At 48.6% G+C, this 18,272-nt stretch overlaps 1 protein-coding gene across 45 annotated transcripts in view; it reads left to right on the forward strand.

The window, feature by feature from the left end:
• The first annotated feature begins 269 nt into the window (after positions 1 to 269).
• Tcf7l2 (transcription factor 7 like 2) overlaps positions 270 to 18,272 on the forward strand; it is a 186,084-nt gene continuing 168,081 nt past the window's right edge. For 23 of the 45 annotated variants that reach the window (XM_075974450.1, XM_075974454.1, XM_075974455.1 and 20 more), the window contains exons 1-4: positions 270 to 458; positions 705 to 771; positions 1,002 to 1,126; positions 12,912 to 12,980. In XM_075974450.1, the coding sequence (XP_075830565.1) occupies positions 270 to 458; positions 705 to 771; positions 1,002 to 1,126; positions 12,912 to 12,980 (450 nt within the window). The remainder of the gene's footprint in view (positions 459 to 704; positions 772 to 1,001; positions 1,127 to 12,911; positions 12,981 to 18,272) is intronic. The other 22 variants (XM_075974465.1, XM_075974438.1, XM_075974444.1 and 19 more) reach the window with 1 other exon arrangement.

Raw genomic sequence — 18,272 nt, forward strand, 5'->3', positions numbered from 1 at the left:
TATTTTTTTGCACATTGATCGGATCCTTGGGAACGAGAGAAAAAAAGAAATCCAAACTCACGCGTGCAGAAGATCTCCCCCTTCCCCTCCCCTCCTCCCTCTTTTCCCCTCCCCAGGAGAGAAAGACCCCAAAGAAGGAAAAAAAAGTTAACCTTGGACTCGTCTTTTTCTTGCAATATTTTTTGGGGGGCTCGCAAAACTTTTTTTTTTTTTGCTTTTCTTCCTCCTTCATTTTTCTTCCAAAATTGCTGCTGGTGGGTGAAAAAAAAATGCCGCAGCTGAACGGCGGTGGAGGAGATGACCTAGGCGCTAACGACGAACTGATCTCCTTCAAAGACGAGGGCGAGCAGGAGGAGAAGAACTCGGAAAACTCCTCGGCGGAGAGGGATTTAGCCGATGTCAAGTCGTCGCTGGTCAATGAATCAGAGACGAATCAAAACAGCTCCTCCGATTCCGAGGTAGGAAGAGCCCCTCGGGCTGGCGAGGTTGTTCTTGCCGGTTCCCGGGCTCGGAGACTAGGGCTGGAAGGCGAGGCGGGTCGGGGTTGCGGGCGGCGGGCGGCACGGACGGTTGCCGGGGCTGCTGACTGCAAAAACTTGTAACCGTGTTTTTTCTGCACCCCTTTCCCCGCCGACCCTCCCTCCTCCGCACCCCCTCGGCGCGGCGATTGCCCCTCGCCCTCTCCACTTCGCCCCTCCGGGAAGGCGGAAAGACGGCCTCCGCCTCGCTCCGAAAGTTTCCGAGATAAATCCCGGGAAAGTTTGGAAGAAGGTGAGTGTGCCCCGCGCGCCCCCAAACCGCGCGATCGCGTTGCCCCCCTCCCCGGGGTCGGCCTGGTGGGTACCCTCGTCCCGCTCCCTACCCACCCTACCCGAGTTCCCGCGCCGGCCGGGCCCCGGGGACGCGCGGGCCCTCCGGGGGGACACTTGCTAAAAAGTTTCTCCCGCTCTCTCCCGCGCCGCGCGGCCGCCGCCGTCCCCTCCGCCGCCCCGCCATGTTAGCGGCCAAGAGGCAAGATGGAGGGCTCTTTAAGGGGCCACCGTATCCCGGCTACCCCTTCATCATGATCCCCGACCTGACGAGCCCCTACCTCCCCAACGGATCGCTCTCGCCCACCGCCCGAACCGTAAGTGCCACCGCGCTCCCCGCCCTGCCCGCCCTGCTCGCCCGCCCGCCTGCCGGCCCCGCATGCCCTGCCCCTCCCCCGCCCCGCCCCTCCCCCCTCCCCTCCCCCCTTCGCGGCCCGAACTCTCCAAACTTTTTCTCTGCCTTTTGTGGACTGGGTTTGTTTGCGCTTCGCCATGTTCTGGCTTTTCTCGTGCTTGCCTTGCGATTCGGGGAGTCTTTTCTTTCCCAGGCAGGGCTCTGTTGGGGTGGTGGGATGCCAATCTAAACTTTTAGTTTTTCTTTCTCCTTTTTTCCTTTTCTTCTTCTTTTTCCTACTCCTTTCTTTTCTCTCTTTTTTTTAAGCTCTGATTCCCCCTCCCCCTCCCCTTGCTTAGTGGTGTTTGTTTCTTGTCCCTGGGAAGAGGACTGTGTGGCTCTTTCTTCTCCCTCTCTTCCTTCCCTCTTCTGTGCGTCTTGGGCTTTCCCCAGGTTAACCCCTTGGTTGCTGGTTGGGAGGCCGGTCCCCGGCCGCGCTGCGCGGATTCCCGGTGCCTTTGGCTCCAGGCACTGCTGTGCCGTGCGCGCAGCCTTGACCCTGCGGAAGCGCCCGGCCCTGTCCCCAGCCGGTCGTTTTTGTAGCTTTCTAGTGGTGATCGCAGGCTCGCGGGCCTCCTAGCCCCTTCTTCCACGGGAAGGTCACACTTGCCAGGCTTGGTCCCCTTGCAGGCCCGGGGTTCCTGGGCGTGCTTTTCTCTGCAGACCCGGCAGGGCTTGGCTGCCCCACGCTACCTAGCTGCGAGCTGTGCGTGTTGGGAAGGCCGATTTGAAGGGCTTCTGGGTTTGTGTGTAGTCAGGATGGCCTGTTTTGAGTGGACTTTTGTGTCAAGGGAAACTCGGTGTCTTCGGATGGGGTGTAGAGGCCTTCTTTTCCCTGACCAGCTAGCTCACCGTGGGCCCCTGGGAAGGGGGCAGAGGCCAGAGTGAGCGCTTTCAAGGAGGTGTAGGAGACTTGGGGATGCCTTCCTGTCTGGGGCTTCCCAACTTTGAGGGGCCCAGGGCAGCGCGGGGTGCCATGCTCCTCAGGAGCTCTCTGCGGCATACCTCTCACCCACCGTAGACATTTGTTCCTGTTCTCCCGGGGCCTCTGCCCCTGCCCTCACACTGTCCTCTGCTCCCCCACCCCCGAAAAAAAAGAAAGAAAAGAAAAAAGAAAAGCCTGGATTGCGGAGCTCTAGACACATTAGCCCGGTTTGTGCCTGTCTTCCCGGGGTTGTCACTTTGCACCTCTGGCCGTGGTCCCTACCTCGTGTTTACACACACTGGTTTTGTTTTTCCTCTTTGGCTCATTCAAGGTGGCAGTCTGGAATAATGTGCTCACTATGAGCAGAGCTGGGATTGGAGTCAGCCAAATCTACAAGTGTTTTTAAGCATTAAAATATTAACTATCAAGTTTAACTTGTTTTTTTTTCTGTTTTTTTCCCCCCTTTCCCTTTGGCTCTGGCAGAATAGCAAGAGCACGCTAGACCGGTAATTTTTTTTTTTAGTGCCTAGGAAAGAGAAACAATCACCGCCCCCAGCCCCCCCCAGCGCCCGTGCCTTCCTTGGAAGCCGGGACAGAGGTACAGCCTGACCTCGCCCAGGAGGGCCCGCGCTTTCCGGAGGCTGCTCGGCGGCCTCGGAAGCAGCGCCTGGTATTTTTCTTGGTAGCTGACGGGATCTTAAAGAATCGGAGTGTTAGCAAACGAGACCCACAACATTCCAAAGTAATCCTGGGAATTTCCTCCTCCCCCTCCTCCTCTTCTCCTTAGGACGCAGACCTCTTTGGTTTTATTTTAAAATCCACTTAGCCACCCGAAAGGCCATCAGAATATTGAGCTTTGATGGCAGGCTTGTTGGCTTTCTTGACCCTTTTCAAACTGCACGTCCGTGACCGCTGGCGATCTGGCCACACCATCGCTTCAAACCCACACAGTTGTGTTGTGCTGTAATTAGGGAACAGGGAAATTGTTAAAGGCAAATAAATGATTTCCCGGGGAGACAAGGAAGGCTCCCAACCCACGGCCCCCTTTGTGGGCTTTGTAGGAATAGACAGCGTCTAGTTATTTTAATTGTGGACATAGCGGGTGGCCCTGTGCTGTGACATCAGACTGACTCGGAGAAGGCATTTCTGAACCCAGTAGGCTGTTAGGATTTGCGTGTCAGACATCAGACGTCTTTGTGCACACTGCCTCTGCTTCTTTGCTTTCCCTTACCTGGATAAGCTTGTATGCTACAAAATTGAAGTTATTTATTTAGGCTGCTGAGCAGAGCGTTGGCAAGGAGCTGCAAGGCGGTTGTATGTCCCTCTAGTGCCTTTGAACGCTTGGGCCAGCTTGCAATTCCAGATTCGATACAGCCCCGGGTGTAACACACAGGCCAGCCAGCGGTCCCGGGTCTGAAATTCTCAGGGTTTCCTAGGGTCTGGTTTTGTGTACGAGTTGTAAGCACAAATTCAGGATAAGCTCATTCATTCTCCTTCCTCTTGGCCAGGGCTCTTTTTGGTACATTTTCTGTAACTTGTGAGCAAGTACCGGCCAAAGGGCCGAATCCTTTAAGAAACAGATTCTCTGGAACCCCGGCTTCTGCTTTTCTGTTTAAGAATGTGAAGAATTAAGGAGTATCATTAGATTGGCTTTTGATGAATAATAGATCATCTCTAGAACAATCTTTTAATTACCAAAGAAGCCGTAAAGCCTGGTAGTAATGATTTTACTTTAAAACGACAAAGATTTCCTCAGAACGTTAATTTAATCTTTGCTACAGCAGTAGAAATGGCTTATGAAGAGGATACATTCAGATAGAAACATACATTAAGGAGAACTCTAAGTACAGGGGAAGGGCTGGAAGTGCCAATATTCTGATTCGGGTACCATTGTGTTCTGGAGAATACTGTTACAGGATTGAGGTCCATTGGTAGGGCAAGCTTAACTTTTCTGTTTTTCCTCCTGGCTTGCAAGAAATGGTCCTGCAGTGCTGGGGACTGCGACAGGCGTGAGGTGGCATTTCAGGGTATTCTCACAGCGCTTCATCTCCCCAAAGCATTGGCTTTTCAGCACAACTGTTTGCTACTAGGTTGAGCAGATAAGTAACAGCATCTTGAATTCATTTTGGAGCATTTCAAGGAAATCGGGAGGGAGCCTGTTCATTGAGGAGGTTTTATTTAGCCCGGCAATTTTTTTCCCCCCCGGCTTGTGGAAAAATGGATGTTTTCGACTTTCTCAAACAACATAATCCTTCCTGACACAAAAGATTGAGACACTGGAGTGTGAGGGGTTAATGTTGGACCTTCCCTGTTGTCTTCCCACCCCCCACCTTCACCCCTGATTGTTTTGACAACACTTTTCAAAGTGTGACATTCCAAGCCCCTCCATAACAATGCAATATTACTGTGATTACACAGGTCGTTACATTTTAAATAGAGAACAATAAAATGCTTATCGCCTTGAAAAAGAACAGGTGCTCTCAGCCTCCTTTCGTATTTATGCTAATTGTTTTCATCTCCTTCAGAAATATTTATGGCAGACATGTTTAGATTTTAATCTCAATGCAGCAAGTCTTCTATGCTAATCTTGTAAGTTAGGGTTTAACGTCTGGGCTCAGCGTTCACTCAGTAAGCATATGATTATAAATCTAGTATGTTTGTGCTTTGCAGTTTGGCTTCCTGAAACCCCAGAAACAAATGTGGGGTTTGGGAGTCTGAAAGGCTTCTCCAGGAAAACCATTTTGGGGAGATCTTTGCTACCATTTAGGGGACGCCAGCGTTGACTGCTGTCCTTTATCTTAGATGTTGAAAAGATCTGGAGACTAACCATGCTGTTTCTTGCTTGGAGTTCGCCTGAATTTTCTGTTTCCTGAGAGAGATTGCCTTTGGAGTTGCTGCTGGCTGTTGGCTAGCTTTCTGTTCCGTAGCCAGCTATGAAAAAGTTACAGGAAGGTTTCCCAGAGTGACATCTAGAACGCTGCTGCATTCTCTGTTAGTGGCACGGGGTGGCTGCAATTCTGCATGCCATTTAAGGGGGGGGGAGGGCATTTAATGATTATACCAGAGGCTATGCTTTTCCAGATTAGGGTAGAAGTCTTTTCAAGATCTGAGCACCTTCTCCCGTCTCACAAGGTGCCCGGGTGCATAGGGAAAGTGTCTTCAGAGACCATCCATCCGAAAAGTGCTGGCCTGCTCTCTCCCATGCACACAGGGGAGAGGAGAGGAAGGATTTGCGTTTTTTTCAGATGTCACACAACGGGGGCTCCCGAATCACGTTAACAATGCACTGTAGAGAAAGGACAGCTGCAAATTTTTGTGTGGACTCGTGTTTAGGACCGTGACTAAAAACTCCCGAGGACCTTTCCCCCAGCTGTCTGGAAGTTATGTGGAAGTTGGTTTATTGGCAGTTAAGTATGGGACAACCTGGATTTAGCAGATGCTTTCTCCTGCACAGGAAGTAGATGACATTGTACTGGGGGCAGGGAGGAGACGAGGCAGGGAATGATTTACTCCCTTAAAAAAAAAATCTCGGCGTTGCCAAATAAATAAGCTTCCAAGGAAGTAGGTGCTAGCTAGATTTTTAGTCTTGGTGGGAGTGGAATTTGATGATATCTTTGGCTACTTTTATAGCTTTGACGACTCATTTCAACATTTTGAAAAGGAGAGCTGACCAAGATTCTCTAGGGTTTTGTTTTGTGTGTGTGTGTGTGTGTGTGTGTGTGTGTGTGTGTGTGTGTGTGTGTGTGGTGGGTATCTGATTTTCTTTAGGGAGTAGAAATTGGCAACCTTGTAAGTAAATCTTCAGCTTGGATTTATAATTTATAATTGAGCACATTTGTGAAGGAAATGGTTAATTTTACAACCAAAGGCGTGCTTGCGCCCCGACAGGGCCCTGCTGAAAGACATGTGCCCCAGTCCTTTGCTGGCAAGCTCCCCGAGTCATAAATCCACTGGCTTTATTTGCAGCCCATAACACTTATGAATGTTGAGATATTTGACGCCACGTTGCCCTTATGATATTCAAGGTCCGCAGACATTGGCAGTGGCTCAGATTTCTCTCACTAATTATAAGCAATGAGATGGGGGGGTGCATGGCAAGAGCTGTTCTCCCCTCTCCTCCACCCACCCCACACCTCTTCAGTCCCCGTTGACTTAGACAGGCATCCCCTTCTTTTGGCAGCAGACCTGTTCTTTGCTCTAAGCTATTGTTATATAGGTTTATAAAGAGCACTCCGAGGGCTGGGAATTCAGGGGACTCCACTCTAATGCTCTTTTCAAAAGCAAAGTTGCTTGGGGTGTTTGCTTCTTTCTCCTTTTCTTCTGCATTCCCCCTCTTTACTCTCTTAATCCCTCACTTTTCCTGGAGTCCACTTTGACTCTCCTGTGCATGTTTCCCACAATACTTAAGGAAACCTGATATGGGAGAATGGACTTTCATTTAAAAGATGTTCCACTAGGCTAGAAGGGGAAATACACATTGTATAGTGTTCTGGTTGATACTAAGGCTTAGGAAGAAGTGAGGTACAATGAGAAAAGCCTGTAAGAAGAATTTAATAGACAAGCAAGCAAAACAAAACAGAAACAGTTTATGGTGGGATGGGGGGGGGCACGCTGCTCTGTGGAAACTGTATCCAGCCAGAGGTGCAGAGGAAATGATAGAGAAGTATTGAAGAGCAGGGGGTGGGGGCCTTGTGTGGGACAGGAGGACAGTGGGTGGAACCCTGCAGAGCTATGTGGCTTTTGCTCTGGAGTGAGAGACCGGCTGCAATCCTGTCTTTACCCATGCTGTTCTATCTGGCAACCAATATGTTTCCTATCAGTTACCCCCAAACATCTGGAGGTGGAGAGTCTGGCTGGAGAATTATCTGAGGTCCAGATCCAGCTGTGAGAGAAGGTTTAACTAAGTTTTAAAGAGTCGATTGTTTTGGCGAACATTGGGCGAAGTGGGCCACATAGTGCTGTTGTTGCTGCTGCCGCCGCCGCTGCTGTGTGTGCGTGTGTGTGTGTGTGTGTGTGTGTGCGTGTGTGTGTGTGTGTGTGTGTGTGTGTGTGTGTAAGCAAGTGTGGGGACCGCTGAATGGTACAACCATTTCTAGGCAAATGCTTTCCCTCCAATCCAACTCAAGTTTAAAGACCCAGGCTGAAAGGTTTTATTTTCTAATCAATGGAATGCAGAAACTTACTAGCCCTTAGGGATCTGTGAATCCCTTAACAGCTCATTACAAGGACTGGGCTGTGGGATCTTTGAAGGGTTATCAGGCACGGTGTTTTTCCGCTTTTCCCAGGGTAGGTTTTTCTTCCTTAGGCACATCTGATTTTGTGTGGGTAATTCAGTTTGTGATATATATATATATATATATATATATATATATATATGAATGAAGTGGCCCTAGATAGTTCATGCTGCAGTGGTAATGTCAGTTCTGAAGGAGTTAACAATGGTCTGCCCAAGTTTGGCATCATGAAAATAGATGTGAGGCCTGGTAGGCATTAGCAGGGCCCGGCACATTTACAGAGCCTAATTAGTACGCACTGTAATTGTTCATGGTCTGCCAGAAGAAGTAATACTCAGGAAAGCGGAGTCCCTCTCTTGCAGTCTCCAGTTTAAAACCGATAAATCACTTGCATATTTGTGTAGTGATTCAAATGGAGCTAAGACCTCTCCCATCCCAACATGTGGTAAATTGTAAAGTCAATGAATTGCAGATGTAGGGCTACAGTGAGATCCTCCACGAAATTCACGATGAATGGTAAAGAGTGACGCTATAAATATTTACTGAGAAGATAACTAGATTCCCCCGTACTGGGCCAATTATGATGTACTAAATATATTAGCAAAAATGCTTGAAAAAAATTGCGAGGATCCGTGTGGGTCTTTGGGTGGGTTTGTTTGTTTTAGAAAGTGAAATAGAGGCACTGAGTTACTGTCCTGTCAGTGTGAGTGAGCGGGGGACGCGCCATGGCATACCCAGGGAAGGACGCAGGAGAGCCACATTAATGCCAATTAATTCATTATGAGTTCTAACTCTGGGACGACGGCGCATCGTTCTGCGGGTGTTCTGTAGCAAGTGTTAATGAAAACTGCTGCGTTAAGAACATGCTTCAGCACTTCAGCCCACGTGCCCCTGTGTGCTGGAACTGTGGCTTCAGCTTCCCTCCCAGATGAAGAACTTTAATTATGTTTTGATGTTTAAAGCACACCAACTAGTCTCTCCTCAACCCAGGAGAGCCTACAGCTATCTGCACCAAGCTCAGCCCCGGCCTTTCTTTGCCAGGGATTCTAGCTCCAGGAGAAAAACAATGAAGGGAGCATCCCCCGGTAGAGGCGCGAAGAAAACTTTCTTGAAGCGATTCTCCCGACCCCTCCCCCTTGTTTCCTTTTAGAGGATTTTGGTCTCAGGCAATGTTGCGAGTCAATACTTCTTTCCCCAAACGTGAGTAGGTGGGTGTGTATGAAAGCTGTAAAAGTTAATGACCCACGTCTGACTCATAGCTCAGGGTTTCAAGTTGAGGAGAAGTGGGGAATGAAAAGAAAGAAAGAAATTAATGAGGGTAAAGAGACATGCACTGGAACCATCAATGGGACAGTGGGAGAGCCCGTTCTAAGGTCTGAGGGCGCGTTCTGTGGCGTGTGTTTTCCTGTGGTAGAATACCAGGAAGTGAGGAGGCACTGCCTTTGTTAGATGGTGGTTTTAGGGTGTTGCAAAGATTCTCTGTCTGGATCTCCGCAGGGATTGTAAACCCAGGAATCTATTAGCCATTCCCGTTTGCACCCCCCCCCCCCCCAAGTGTGAGACTTCTCTGGCACTTTTTAAGCAGACAGTATCAGAATGTCAGGATGGGTGGAAGTCACCCAAGTCCTGGGCAAGAGTCTATTTTCCATTGAGTGAAAAGCCCCAGTTATTGTGGTGGGGTGGGGCGTGTTTGTTTCTGCCTCGGTCTCCCCAAATGGATGAGGACCTAAGACAAGGTCTCAGATAAACTATTAAAAAACATTTAAAAACTGGTGATGTGGAAATTACAGTTCAAGTGAGAAAAAGGCAGAAGGAAAATAGACCAAGACCCCAAGAAAACCCAAGCTGCTTAGGAAATGGATGAGTGAGTGCATACGTGCATGCGTGTGTGTGTGTGCCTGTGTGTGCTCGCATGTGTGGGCATGCAAGTGTGCTTGTGCACATGTGCATACAGATAGATATGAGACAGCCAGGTGATTCATAAAACTGAAAAGTAAGCCTGTGCCCCGCCTCATCCCTTAAGTCACGTGGACGGTGCAGAAGTTCCTCTTCTCCCCATTGGAGGACTGCTGTTTTGTTTGTGGCTTGGAGCATGAGATTCCTGTGGTTGACAAAGGCCGTTTCCTCTTCTATCCCCCGGGTATCTCTGATCTCCAGTATCTGCAGCATCAAATTTAGAGTCAGTGGTAATGATTAGAAATAAAGCCAGAGGAATCAAGATAGGGTAATAAGGGAAGCAGAGAGTGTTGCAAGCATTTGCCTAAACTGTCGACTCTTCCTGACTCTTCTGGACCAGACGGGGACTGGCTGCTAGGGTGCTCTAATAGGGAGGGGTGTCTGACTGTTGTGACTTAGGAAGGGAAGGTGTTATTTTGTGGGGCTTCCTAGGAGGGAAGGAAGGAACCAAGTCTGCTGGCACCCTGGACAGTCCAAGGGGCGAGGCTCTTATCCTGAGCACCAGACACACCCACATAAGGAAGCCACAGAGATGGGCTGGGGAAGTGACTTGGAGCCTTCCAGGTGACCTGTACAAAACGGGTTAAACATTTTTAATCTCAGATAAGGCATAAGCCATCTTGCCCTGGACCTCTGTCTTCGTGTAACCTCAAAACACAGAGGCCTAAACAGGCTTTGTTTTCTCCTTTCTTACTGTGGGGGTGGGAGGCAGGAAAACAGGAGCTGGTTCGGGCTGGAGTGCCAAGTTCTTATGGAACATCTGCATTATATCTTTAAGAAGCTGGGCTGTAAACAAACAAAAAAGCCGCTTCATGATTTATAGGGAAGCAAAAAATACGCTGGTTACAGCCTGTGTTTCAGAAAAGCATTTTGGGGGAAAGTGAGGGTAGAAACCCCAAGGAGAAACTAAAACATTTGGTATTCTTCGCTCTGGCTGGAGGGAGCCTAGGTTCCGAATTCTCTAGAACACAGTGGTTGGTGGCTGGGAGAAATCTTATTTACTGAGGGAGCCTTTTGCACTGGCTGGGGCTGGGAGTGGGTCAGAGGATTCCTGCACTCTTGGATATACCCTAAGGAAGTTACATTGTTTGGAGGTGTAAAAACGGTGTGGGGGCGAATGTAGGCCCACATGGGCTTCCTGTGCAGGCACGCTTAACTGGAGGTAAATTGGTTCTTGATGTAGGCTTCTCTGCTAGTGTCTTTAGAAACTTTCACATATGTGTGTGTGTGTGTGTGTGTGTGTGTGTGTGTGTGTGTGTGTGTGTATTTTTACTCTTTTAATTGCTGCATTCACTCCAGGCTCACTGGTGTTTTATGGGAAGGTGATGAATGCAAGGATTAAGAATGGAACTGGACAAGTGAAAATTGCGTTTGGCAGAGTCACAGTTTCATTAATTTATTCATAAGACGATGACTACATGAAATTATTTTCCACGGCATATCCGAAGTTATCAGGTGTCCATTCAGTTTTAATTGACAATATAAGATTCCTGTGGTTACCCTGAGTACAGATTGCCTGGGGCTCCGCAGGGTTTGTGGGAACAGAAGCTTGGAAAAGTTTCCATTAGCTCTGAATTGGGCAATTGGAAAAGAGGAGAATAAAACCCTTGAAAGGAAGGACCAAGTTGTTACTGTTGCCTGCTCTGCTGAGGAGAGAGGACCCTCCTCTCAGATAAGAGCTGTTCCCTTGCAAGGAATTCCAAACTCGCAAAGAGACCTGTCCCCCACACAAAAGTTGTTTTAACATGGTGGAAAACTGTCCCAGTAATGAGTGAGATCCCAGCTTCCCTGACTGGGGTGGGTGGTTGGGGGACAAAGGGCACAGACAGACGCACCTTTCTTTTTGAGCCGATTGCTTTGGACAGGCTCCTTGAATGTGGTGGGGAGGGCTGTGTGCACAGAGGCTAAGTTTACTTTGTCCATAGTAACTTGTATGAGGGGAGTGGTTTATTGCTCTGCTTTGGCATGTAGAGAGATTATTGTTATTTTTGCCCAACTTTAGTTTGTCTTCTTTTAATTTGATTACCATGTTTTGTTACAAAAAGCATACATCATTTTTAGGTTTTTATTTGTTTTTGTTTGTTTGTTGTTTGTTTCGAGACAGGGTTTCTCTGTAGCTTTGGAGCCTGGCCTGGAACTAGCTCTTGTAGACCAGGCTGGCTTCAAACTCAGAGATCCGCCTGGCTCTGCCTCCTAAGTGCTGAGATTAAAGGTGTGCATCACCACTGCCCGGCAGTTTTTAGTTTTTTTTTGGGGGGGGATAACTGTTGAGATCCTCTTCAAGTCCACTGCATCCTAAAAATGGGTACTTATTATATTACATTTTGAGTAATGTGGGTTTAGACTGTATTATTACAGTGTTGTTACATTTTAGTTCAGAATTTACGGGAATCTTTATCCTTTTTAAAAGCGCTAACAGATCCTATTGAATGACTTTCTTTCCAAGGAACAAGATAACAAATTAATTGAGTTTACAACTCTGCTGCAGCCCCAATGGTACTTGAAGCACAGGATTCTGATAACTGAGTTCTGAAGCAGTCATGGCTATAGTTTCTGGGGATAAAGATAATAATGTAGATGTCGATCCACGTGTTTGGAGAAGGTACCCCAGACTTGCCTGCTACAGGAGTGGGTAGGCAGGGAAGCTTCCTCAGCTGTCTGAGTATGGTGATGCATTTCAGATACCTGCCGAGACCCTTCTGTGATATTGGGTCAATTATCAAATGTCTCAACCCTGGTGCCTGTTTATACCAGTGGGTAGCAGCCTAAGGGTAACACGCATCATTTGGGAGGAGGAGGATTTGGGGAGGAGTCTTGGTGTTTCTGTAGGGACTTTCCCTTCTTCAGTGGGGGGATGTGTATGGCTGTAGAGGGAAATCCTGGGTTGAGAGCCATGGTCCTAGGACTAAGGCAGAGATTCACTGAGAGGTGGTCCTTCCCGACCTGGGGCTCTTGGGTAATGCTTGGCTCCCTTTGAGGGAGGTGCAGATCACTAGAGTGCGGGTTGTGGAGATGATGCCTTAGAATCTAACGGCTTAGTCATGGTGAAAGAATGTATAAGGTGCGGGGTGGCCCCTGAATTCCGTAGAGACATTTGTTTTCCCAGAAATAGATTTCTGTCTGCGAGCCAGGGTTCAGTTGTTAGAGATATGGGGGTGGGGCTTGCATTGCTGACCGTGGCTGCTCACAGCACTCTCTTTCTGTCTTCGCTCTTGCCTGTGTGTCGCCACCTTTTGCAGCACCCTGTTCAGTTTTCCTTAGCCTTCTGCTCAGCACCCACCGACTTCCTCTGTGTCTTCATGGGCTTCCGTCTGCTTCCTGTGTCATTCCTGCCCCTCCTCCTCCCCTTTTCGATTTTTGAATGGGTGCTTAAAACAAAACAAAAACAACAAAAAACAAAACTAAAAACAAAAGCAACAGTTCAGATGAGTGTGATCCTCTCCTCCATAATGGTGCAAGTCCTCAGGTCTTGACTGAACGCCAGGGCGGCCGTTCGGTCCAGGGAGGTTTGTCTGCTATTCATGAACTGCTTAAGATGTTTCCTTGTAGTCTGTGACGTGAGCAGAACGCTTTGGTTTGGTTTCTTCCTACAGCTCCATTTTCAATCCGGCAGCAATCATTACTCTGCGTACAAAACGATTGAACACCAGATTGCAATTCAGGTAGGAGGCGCAAGAGATTCTGAAGCTTGAATTGCCAATGTGTAGGTCTCTTGTGTCTTTTTATTCTCTGCCTCCCCCACCCAGATGATGATGATGGTGATGATGGTGATGAGGATGGTCATGATGATGGTGATAATGATGATGATGCCATTATGATGATGAGGTGGTGGTGGTTTGAATCATTGAGGGAGGTGGGAAGTCAAGAAGAACAGAAGAAATGTTGCTAAATGATTGAAAGTTATGAAAAGAGTCTGTGTTGTCTAAGACTGTCTGGATCAGGCATTGAGGGTGCTCAGACCCCACGTCGGTTGTGGTTACTGCATGCATTTTACAGAAGGAAGGGCCTTGCGTTGGGAGTCAAACAGGTTGGTGAATTGGGAGAGGAAGCTGGTGAGGAGGCCATGTGACAGCCAGGGATTGTTGTTGCCTGTGGATCAAAATCATGGCCAATGGTGCCAAGAGTACCACTTTCGACCTGATCATCCCGAATGTTGATTTCTTTGGGGCCTCTTGATATACGACATGAGAAGTATTGGAAGGGAAAGGCGACAGATCCCAGCCCCTGATGAGTGTCCTGTTTCCTGCTCACGTAGTACTTCCATCCTTCTAAATCCAAAGGCTAAACAAACCCCAGACTAATATAGACATGGGGTTGAACAGCAGCCAGCAAACAGCCGCAGCGGAGTCAGGCAGACCAGCTCGCTTTTGTCCCGTGGCCTGGCCTTGCTGAGAGGGATGTCTCATGGTGTCCCTCCCCGTACCCTCACACCTTGAGTGATCTGCGTTAATGCTCGACTGGAGAGCAGAAATCTGACTTAGGGTCTCCTAGGTTGCTTTTGACTTGGTGAATGCCCACTTCCTGCTGTCTTTTTGGGAGGACGCCTTTATAGGGTGGTGTGAGTGTGCTTGTGCTTGTGGACATGCATGCCTATGTCCAGATTAGTGTGGACATGTGTGCAAATGCACATAGGTGTGTGAGGGTACATATAAATACACGTATGTACGTGTGTGTGTGTGTACTTGTGTGGCCTGGTAGAACTCCTGTTTCCCACCCATCCTCCTGCGTCTTCTTAACCTTGCCATTTCAAATCTGCTTCAGCCTCCATATTACTCTGAAATAGCCATTTGCCCCAGGTGAATGGAACTTCTCTCCAGCAAGAGGCATGACTGAGCAGGTCTTTCAAAAATGTGGTTGGGTTCCTAGTCTTTTTGCATTTATTTCAAGGCTACAGTAGCTGTGCCTAGCAATATTGAGGCTACACTGTGCTTGGGTAAGGTACTGATTGCCTGTATGTCTCTCGACTGTAATCCCTCCACACCCAGATATTTTCAAAAGTGCTGTGTGTGATGAGCACGAAGCTCCGATTCTTTCTGACACGCTTCCTGTTGGAAGTTGCTTCCTTTTAAGGCCCAGTACGTCTTGCTTTTGGAAAACAGTTTAGACTCAGGGCTAGCTTAGAGAGCAAGTCTAAACCCCAGCCCTGGGTGAAGGGGTGGATAACCAGAGTGTCCGCAGGCTAGGGAGGCCTACTCCAGCACAGGAGGGCTGGAGATCCTTGTTGCCTGGGGTGTGGGAATTGTCGAGACTGAAAAGGACAGTGATCCTTATCTTGGTGTGGAAAGGCTGGCTGGGGCCATGTCACTGGGAGACCAGCCCGAGAGCAGCCCAGCTGCTGGATCTTTACACCAGCGCTGAAGTGGCCCTTGTTTGAAGGTGCAGTTCGTCTTTCTCCAAACCACCTGGCACGATGCGGGCCATGGGAAGCCCTTTCTCAGGAGGAAGATGGAGTGAATTACAGAGCTTATTGTTTGAAGGACTGAAACCATCCCTGTTCCTCCATGAACAGGTAGTATTGTTCTTTTCTGCTTCTGTTTGCTGAGGCCTGATGCCCGTGTGGGCAAACAGAGGGACATTTTATGGAGTCCTGGCTGTACGCTTTCAAAAGTGACCATTCTCCCTCAGCTTCTGCTCGGCCAGCACAAGGCCAAGCCAAATGGCAGCTAGCTGTAGTTTTAGCGTGATCATCAAAGGATAAATGGTCAAAAACAAAACAAAAGAAGCAGAGGGAAAAAAAGGCAAAGCTCAGACAGAATAAGATTGTTCTCTGAATTCTCTGGGTGTTTCAGCAGCCGTCTGGGTTGGGGGGCGGGCAGATACAGCAGCCTTGGGGGGGAGACAGAAGCCTGGGAGGGGGACAACACCCTGGGGGGGGAGACAGAAGCCTAAGAGGGGGACAACACCCTGGTGGGGGGGCAGACAGCAGCCTGGGGTGGGGCCAGCATCTCCTGGCACACAGAAAAACCGACCTGGCCTTCTCTCATCCCAAGCTTAAATCCAGCGTGATGCCGGGGCAGCCGTTTCTTCCCTGGAAACTTAAAACTGGCTGAACCTTAACAAATACTGTATTTCAGGAGCTGAGCTTGCTGCTCTTCGCCAAGCTCCGTCCTAAAATAACCTGGTACTATGACACCGGGCATCACATGAGGTTCATTCCTCCCGCCCGCCCTGCCCTCCCCACCCCTTCTGTCATCTCAGCACTCAGCCAAGCTCACCACGGGTGTGATTCCACGGACCTGTCGCTTTGTCCCCCAGTGTCACTCACTGTGCTGGGCACTTCCCACTTTTGGTTCCATCCCAGCTCTCTGTGGTTCTGACATGACAAGGGCAGTGAGAATGACCCAGAACACAGTATAACTGGACTAAACATTAAAGGGGCATGAATATATGTACTGCTTGGTTTTTATTAGCAGTGATAATAAATGGTTACTAAATTCTCTTGTGTGTGCGCATGTCAGTGATGGAACACAGGTCCTCCTGGATGTTGAGTGTGAGCTTGTTCCCTGAGCAACATCCAGACCATTGGTTTTTTAAAAGTGCCACTGAGCCACACAGCACAGCCCGCGAGTGTTTAGTAAGGAGGAGCATGGACTTACAAATGTGAGAACAGCCAAGAGGCCCCACCCACGTCAGTGCACACTTGGGGGCTCAGGCGTAGTTTAAGCTTTTGAGGCTATGTAGTCAGTCTGGCTAACTTAATGTTACTTTAGTTTGAAAGCATCTTGAGAGAAATATGAGGGAAAAGCATGGCTGTGTTCCAATAAAGCTTTATTTATAAATACAAACACTGGCTGGAATTGGACCCAGGGTGAAGCTTGCTACCCTCTGATGAAATACTCTTGTCTGCCTTGTTCTTCCCCCTTCCCAGTGTTGTGACTTCCTCTCTCTCCAATCTGCAACAAGAATTCCAACAGTAGATTCCTTTAACTTGTTGTTTTTTAATGGAATTGTCCAGTAAATATTGTCCTGTGTTGTGGGATGCTTGGTTGCTTCCAGGTTTACACTATCCCTAATTTGGGACTAGTAGTTTTGGATTTCTTTTGGAGGAACGGCAGTGTCTGCGCCTGTTGTCCTACGCTAGCAAATGCACCTAGGGCTGGTGTTGGGTGTGCATGTGTAGCTTTGCATTGATCTTTTATAGCTAGAAGCCTCCCCTGGGACTGTTGAGTGTCATCTTTGAGATGTACGGTCATTAGTTGTGGGGAGCGTGAGTGGCATATTTGAGGGGAGCGGTGACATAGTGATCTTCATCAGGTCAGAGGTTACTTGCCAATGCTCTTCTGGGTCACCCCATCATGCGGGAGTTTGACCTCTGGTCCCAGCTCTTAGGACCAAATTCCTCCACCATCTCTGTTAAATGGCGTCAAGGACTCATGCTGACTCAGGAGGGTGACCCTGATTGCAAATGTACAGACCGAGCTGCCTCCCGGGGATGGCCTGCAGGTGGTTGTACACAGCTGGGCATCTCTGTAGCCTCTTCCTAAGGGGACCCGGTCCCACATTCCTACTCCCATCATGGTCGCAGCCTCCAAGAGAAGTTCTGTAACCAAGGCGGAGGGAGACAGACCTACGCGAGGTCTTTCCCTGGGCTCTGTGAAGGGCTACTTGAAAACCAATTAAGCTTTGTTTTTAAGAGTGTTTTGGCCAAAGGTTGATGTTTTAACGCGACGTCAGATGTGATTCAGGGGAAAAAGCGTTGCACCCAACAAAAACAAACCGCATCGACCTTTCGTGGTTGTTTCTCTTTGGAGATGCGAAGGGGTTTCTGTGTGTACATACGCACTCACACACATGTGCGTGCTCGTGTGTGTGGCCAAAGACAGCTAGGAGAGGATCCAGGAGAAATGGGCCTTTTTGTTTGTTTGCACAGCTGAGCCGTGGAGACTTTGCCATGATTTTTGCTTTCCCTCTTGTTAAACTTGCAAGATCTTGTGTGAGCTTTCCAAGGCCCATCGTTCTACGCCTCCTCAACAGGGATTCACTGGGCACCCAGAACCTCCTTCCAGATCATGGGTGCTGTCTGGAGTCAAAGCAGGCATGAAAAGCTTGTCCACCCCAAGGGTGTCTTGTCCCATAGACATGTGAGCTACTGTGGCTGGACCGCCTCGTTCTACTCACGTGATGAAGATGGTTAGAGATTAGTATAAGAAGATCTGTTCAGAAAATATGAGGTGTGAGGGTTCCTGGTTGTTCCCTAATTTGGGGTTCTGATGTTGGTCTCCACTGTGGGTTGTTTTGTTGTTTGTTTGTTTTGTGGGTTCCCCCTCCCCCCAAGACAGGGTTTCTCTAGCTTTGGGACCTGTCCTGGAACTAGCTCTTGTAGACCAGGCTGGCCTTGAACTCACAGAGATCTGCCTGTCTCTGCCTCCTGAGTGCTGGTATTAAAGGCGTGTACTATCATGTGTTCTTAATCTGTCGTCTTCCCTACTCTGTTTCCTGCCTTTCATTTCATATAGATGTGCAGAGTGGGGCTCAGTGGAAACATTCCCCAAAATCAGTCCGTTTGAGCTAAAAAAGAAAACAAACCATTATTATTATTTTTAAACTTGAGACAGTGTCTCATGTGGCGCAGACTGGTCTAGAATTCACTACTAATCATGGCTGTGTTGAGCACCTAACTTCCTGAGGTTGCACCAGGCCTGGCCTCCACGCTCGGGGCTTGGCGTAAGCACTTGTGTTAGACATGAGAGTGTGCAGCCTCCACTTCCACGAAGACCACTTGAGAGGCTGGCTGAGGTAGGTGAGTGCTTGCCTGCTCCTTTAGGAGTTTCCTTCACTGGGAATGTATTTGTGAGTAAAACAGACAAAACCCCCTCATTCTTGGCTACCTCTGTGCTGTTTTGAACACTGTTAAAATGTCTGTTTCTTTATGTTGATCCAGTGTGTGTTTTGGTGTGTGTATAGCCTTGGGGATATAACTTGTATGTCATGCTAGTGACAGCTATACCTTTACT

This window comes from Microtus pennsylvanicus, chromosome 5 (genome assembly GCF_037038515.1).
Source record: "Microtus pennsylvanicus isolate mMicPen1 chromosome 5, mMicPen1.hap1, whole genome shotgun sequence".
Classification (NCBI taxonomy): Eukaryota; Metazoa; Chordata; class Mammalia; order Rodentia; family Cricetidae; genus Microtus; species Microtus pennsylvanicus.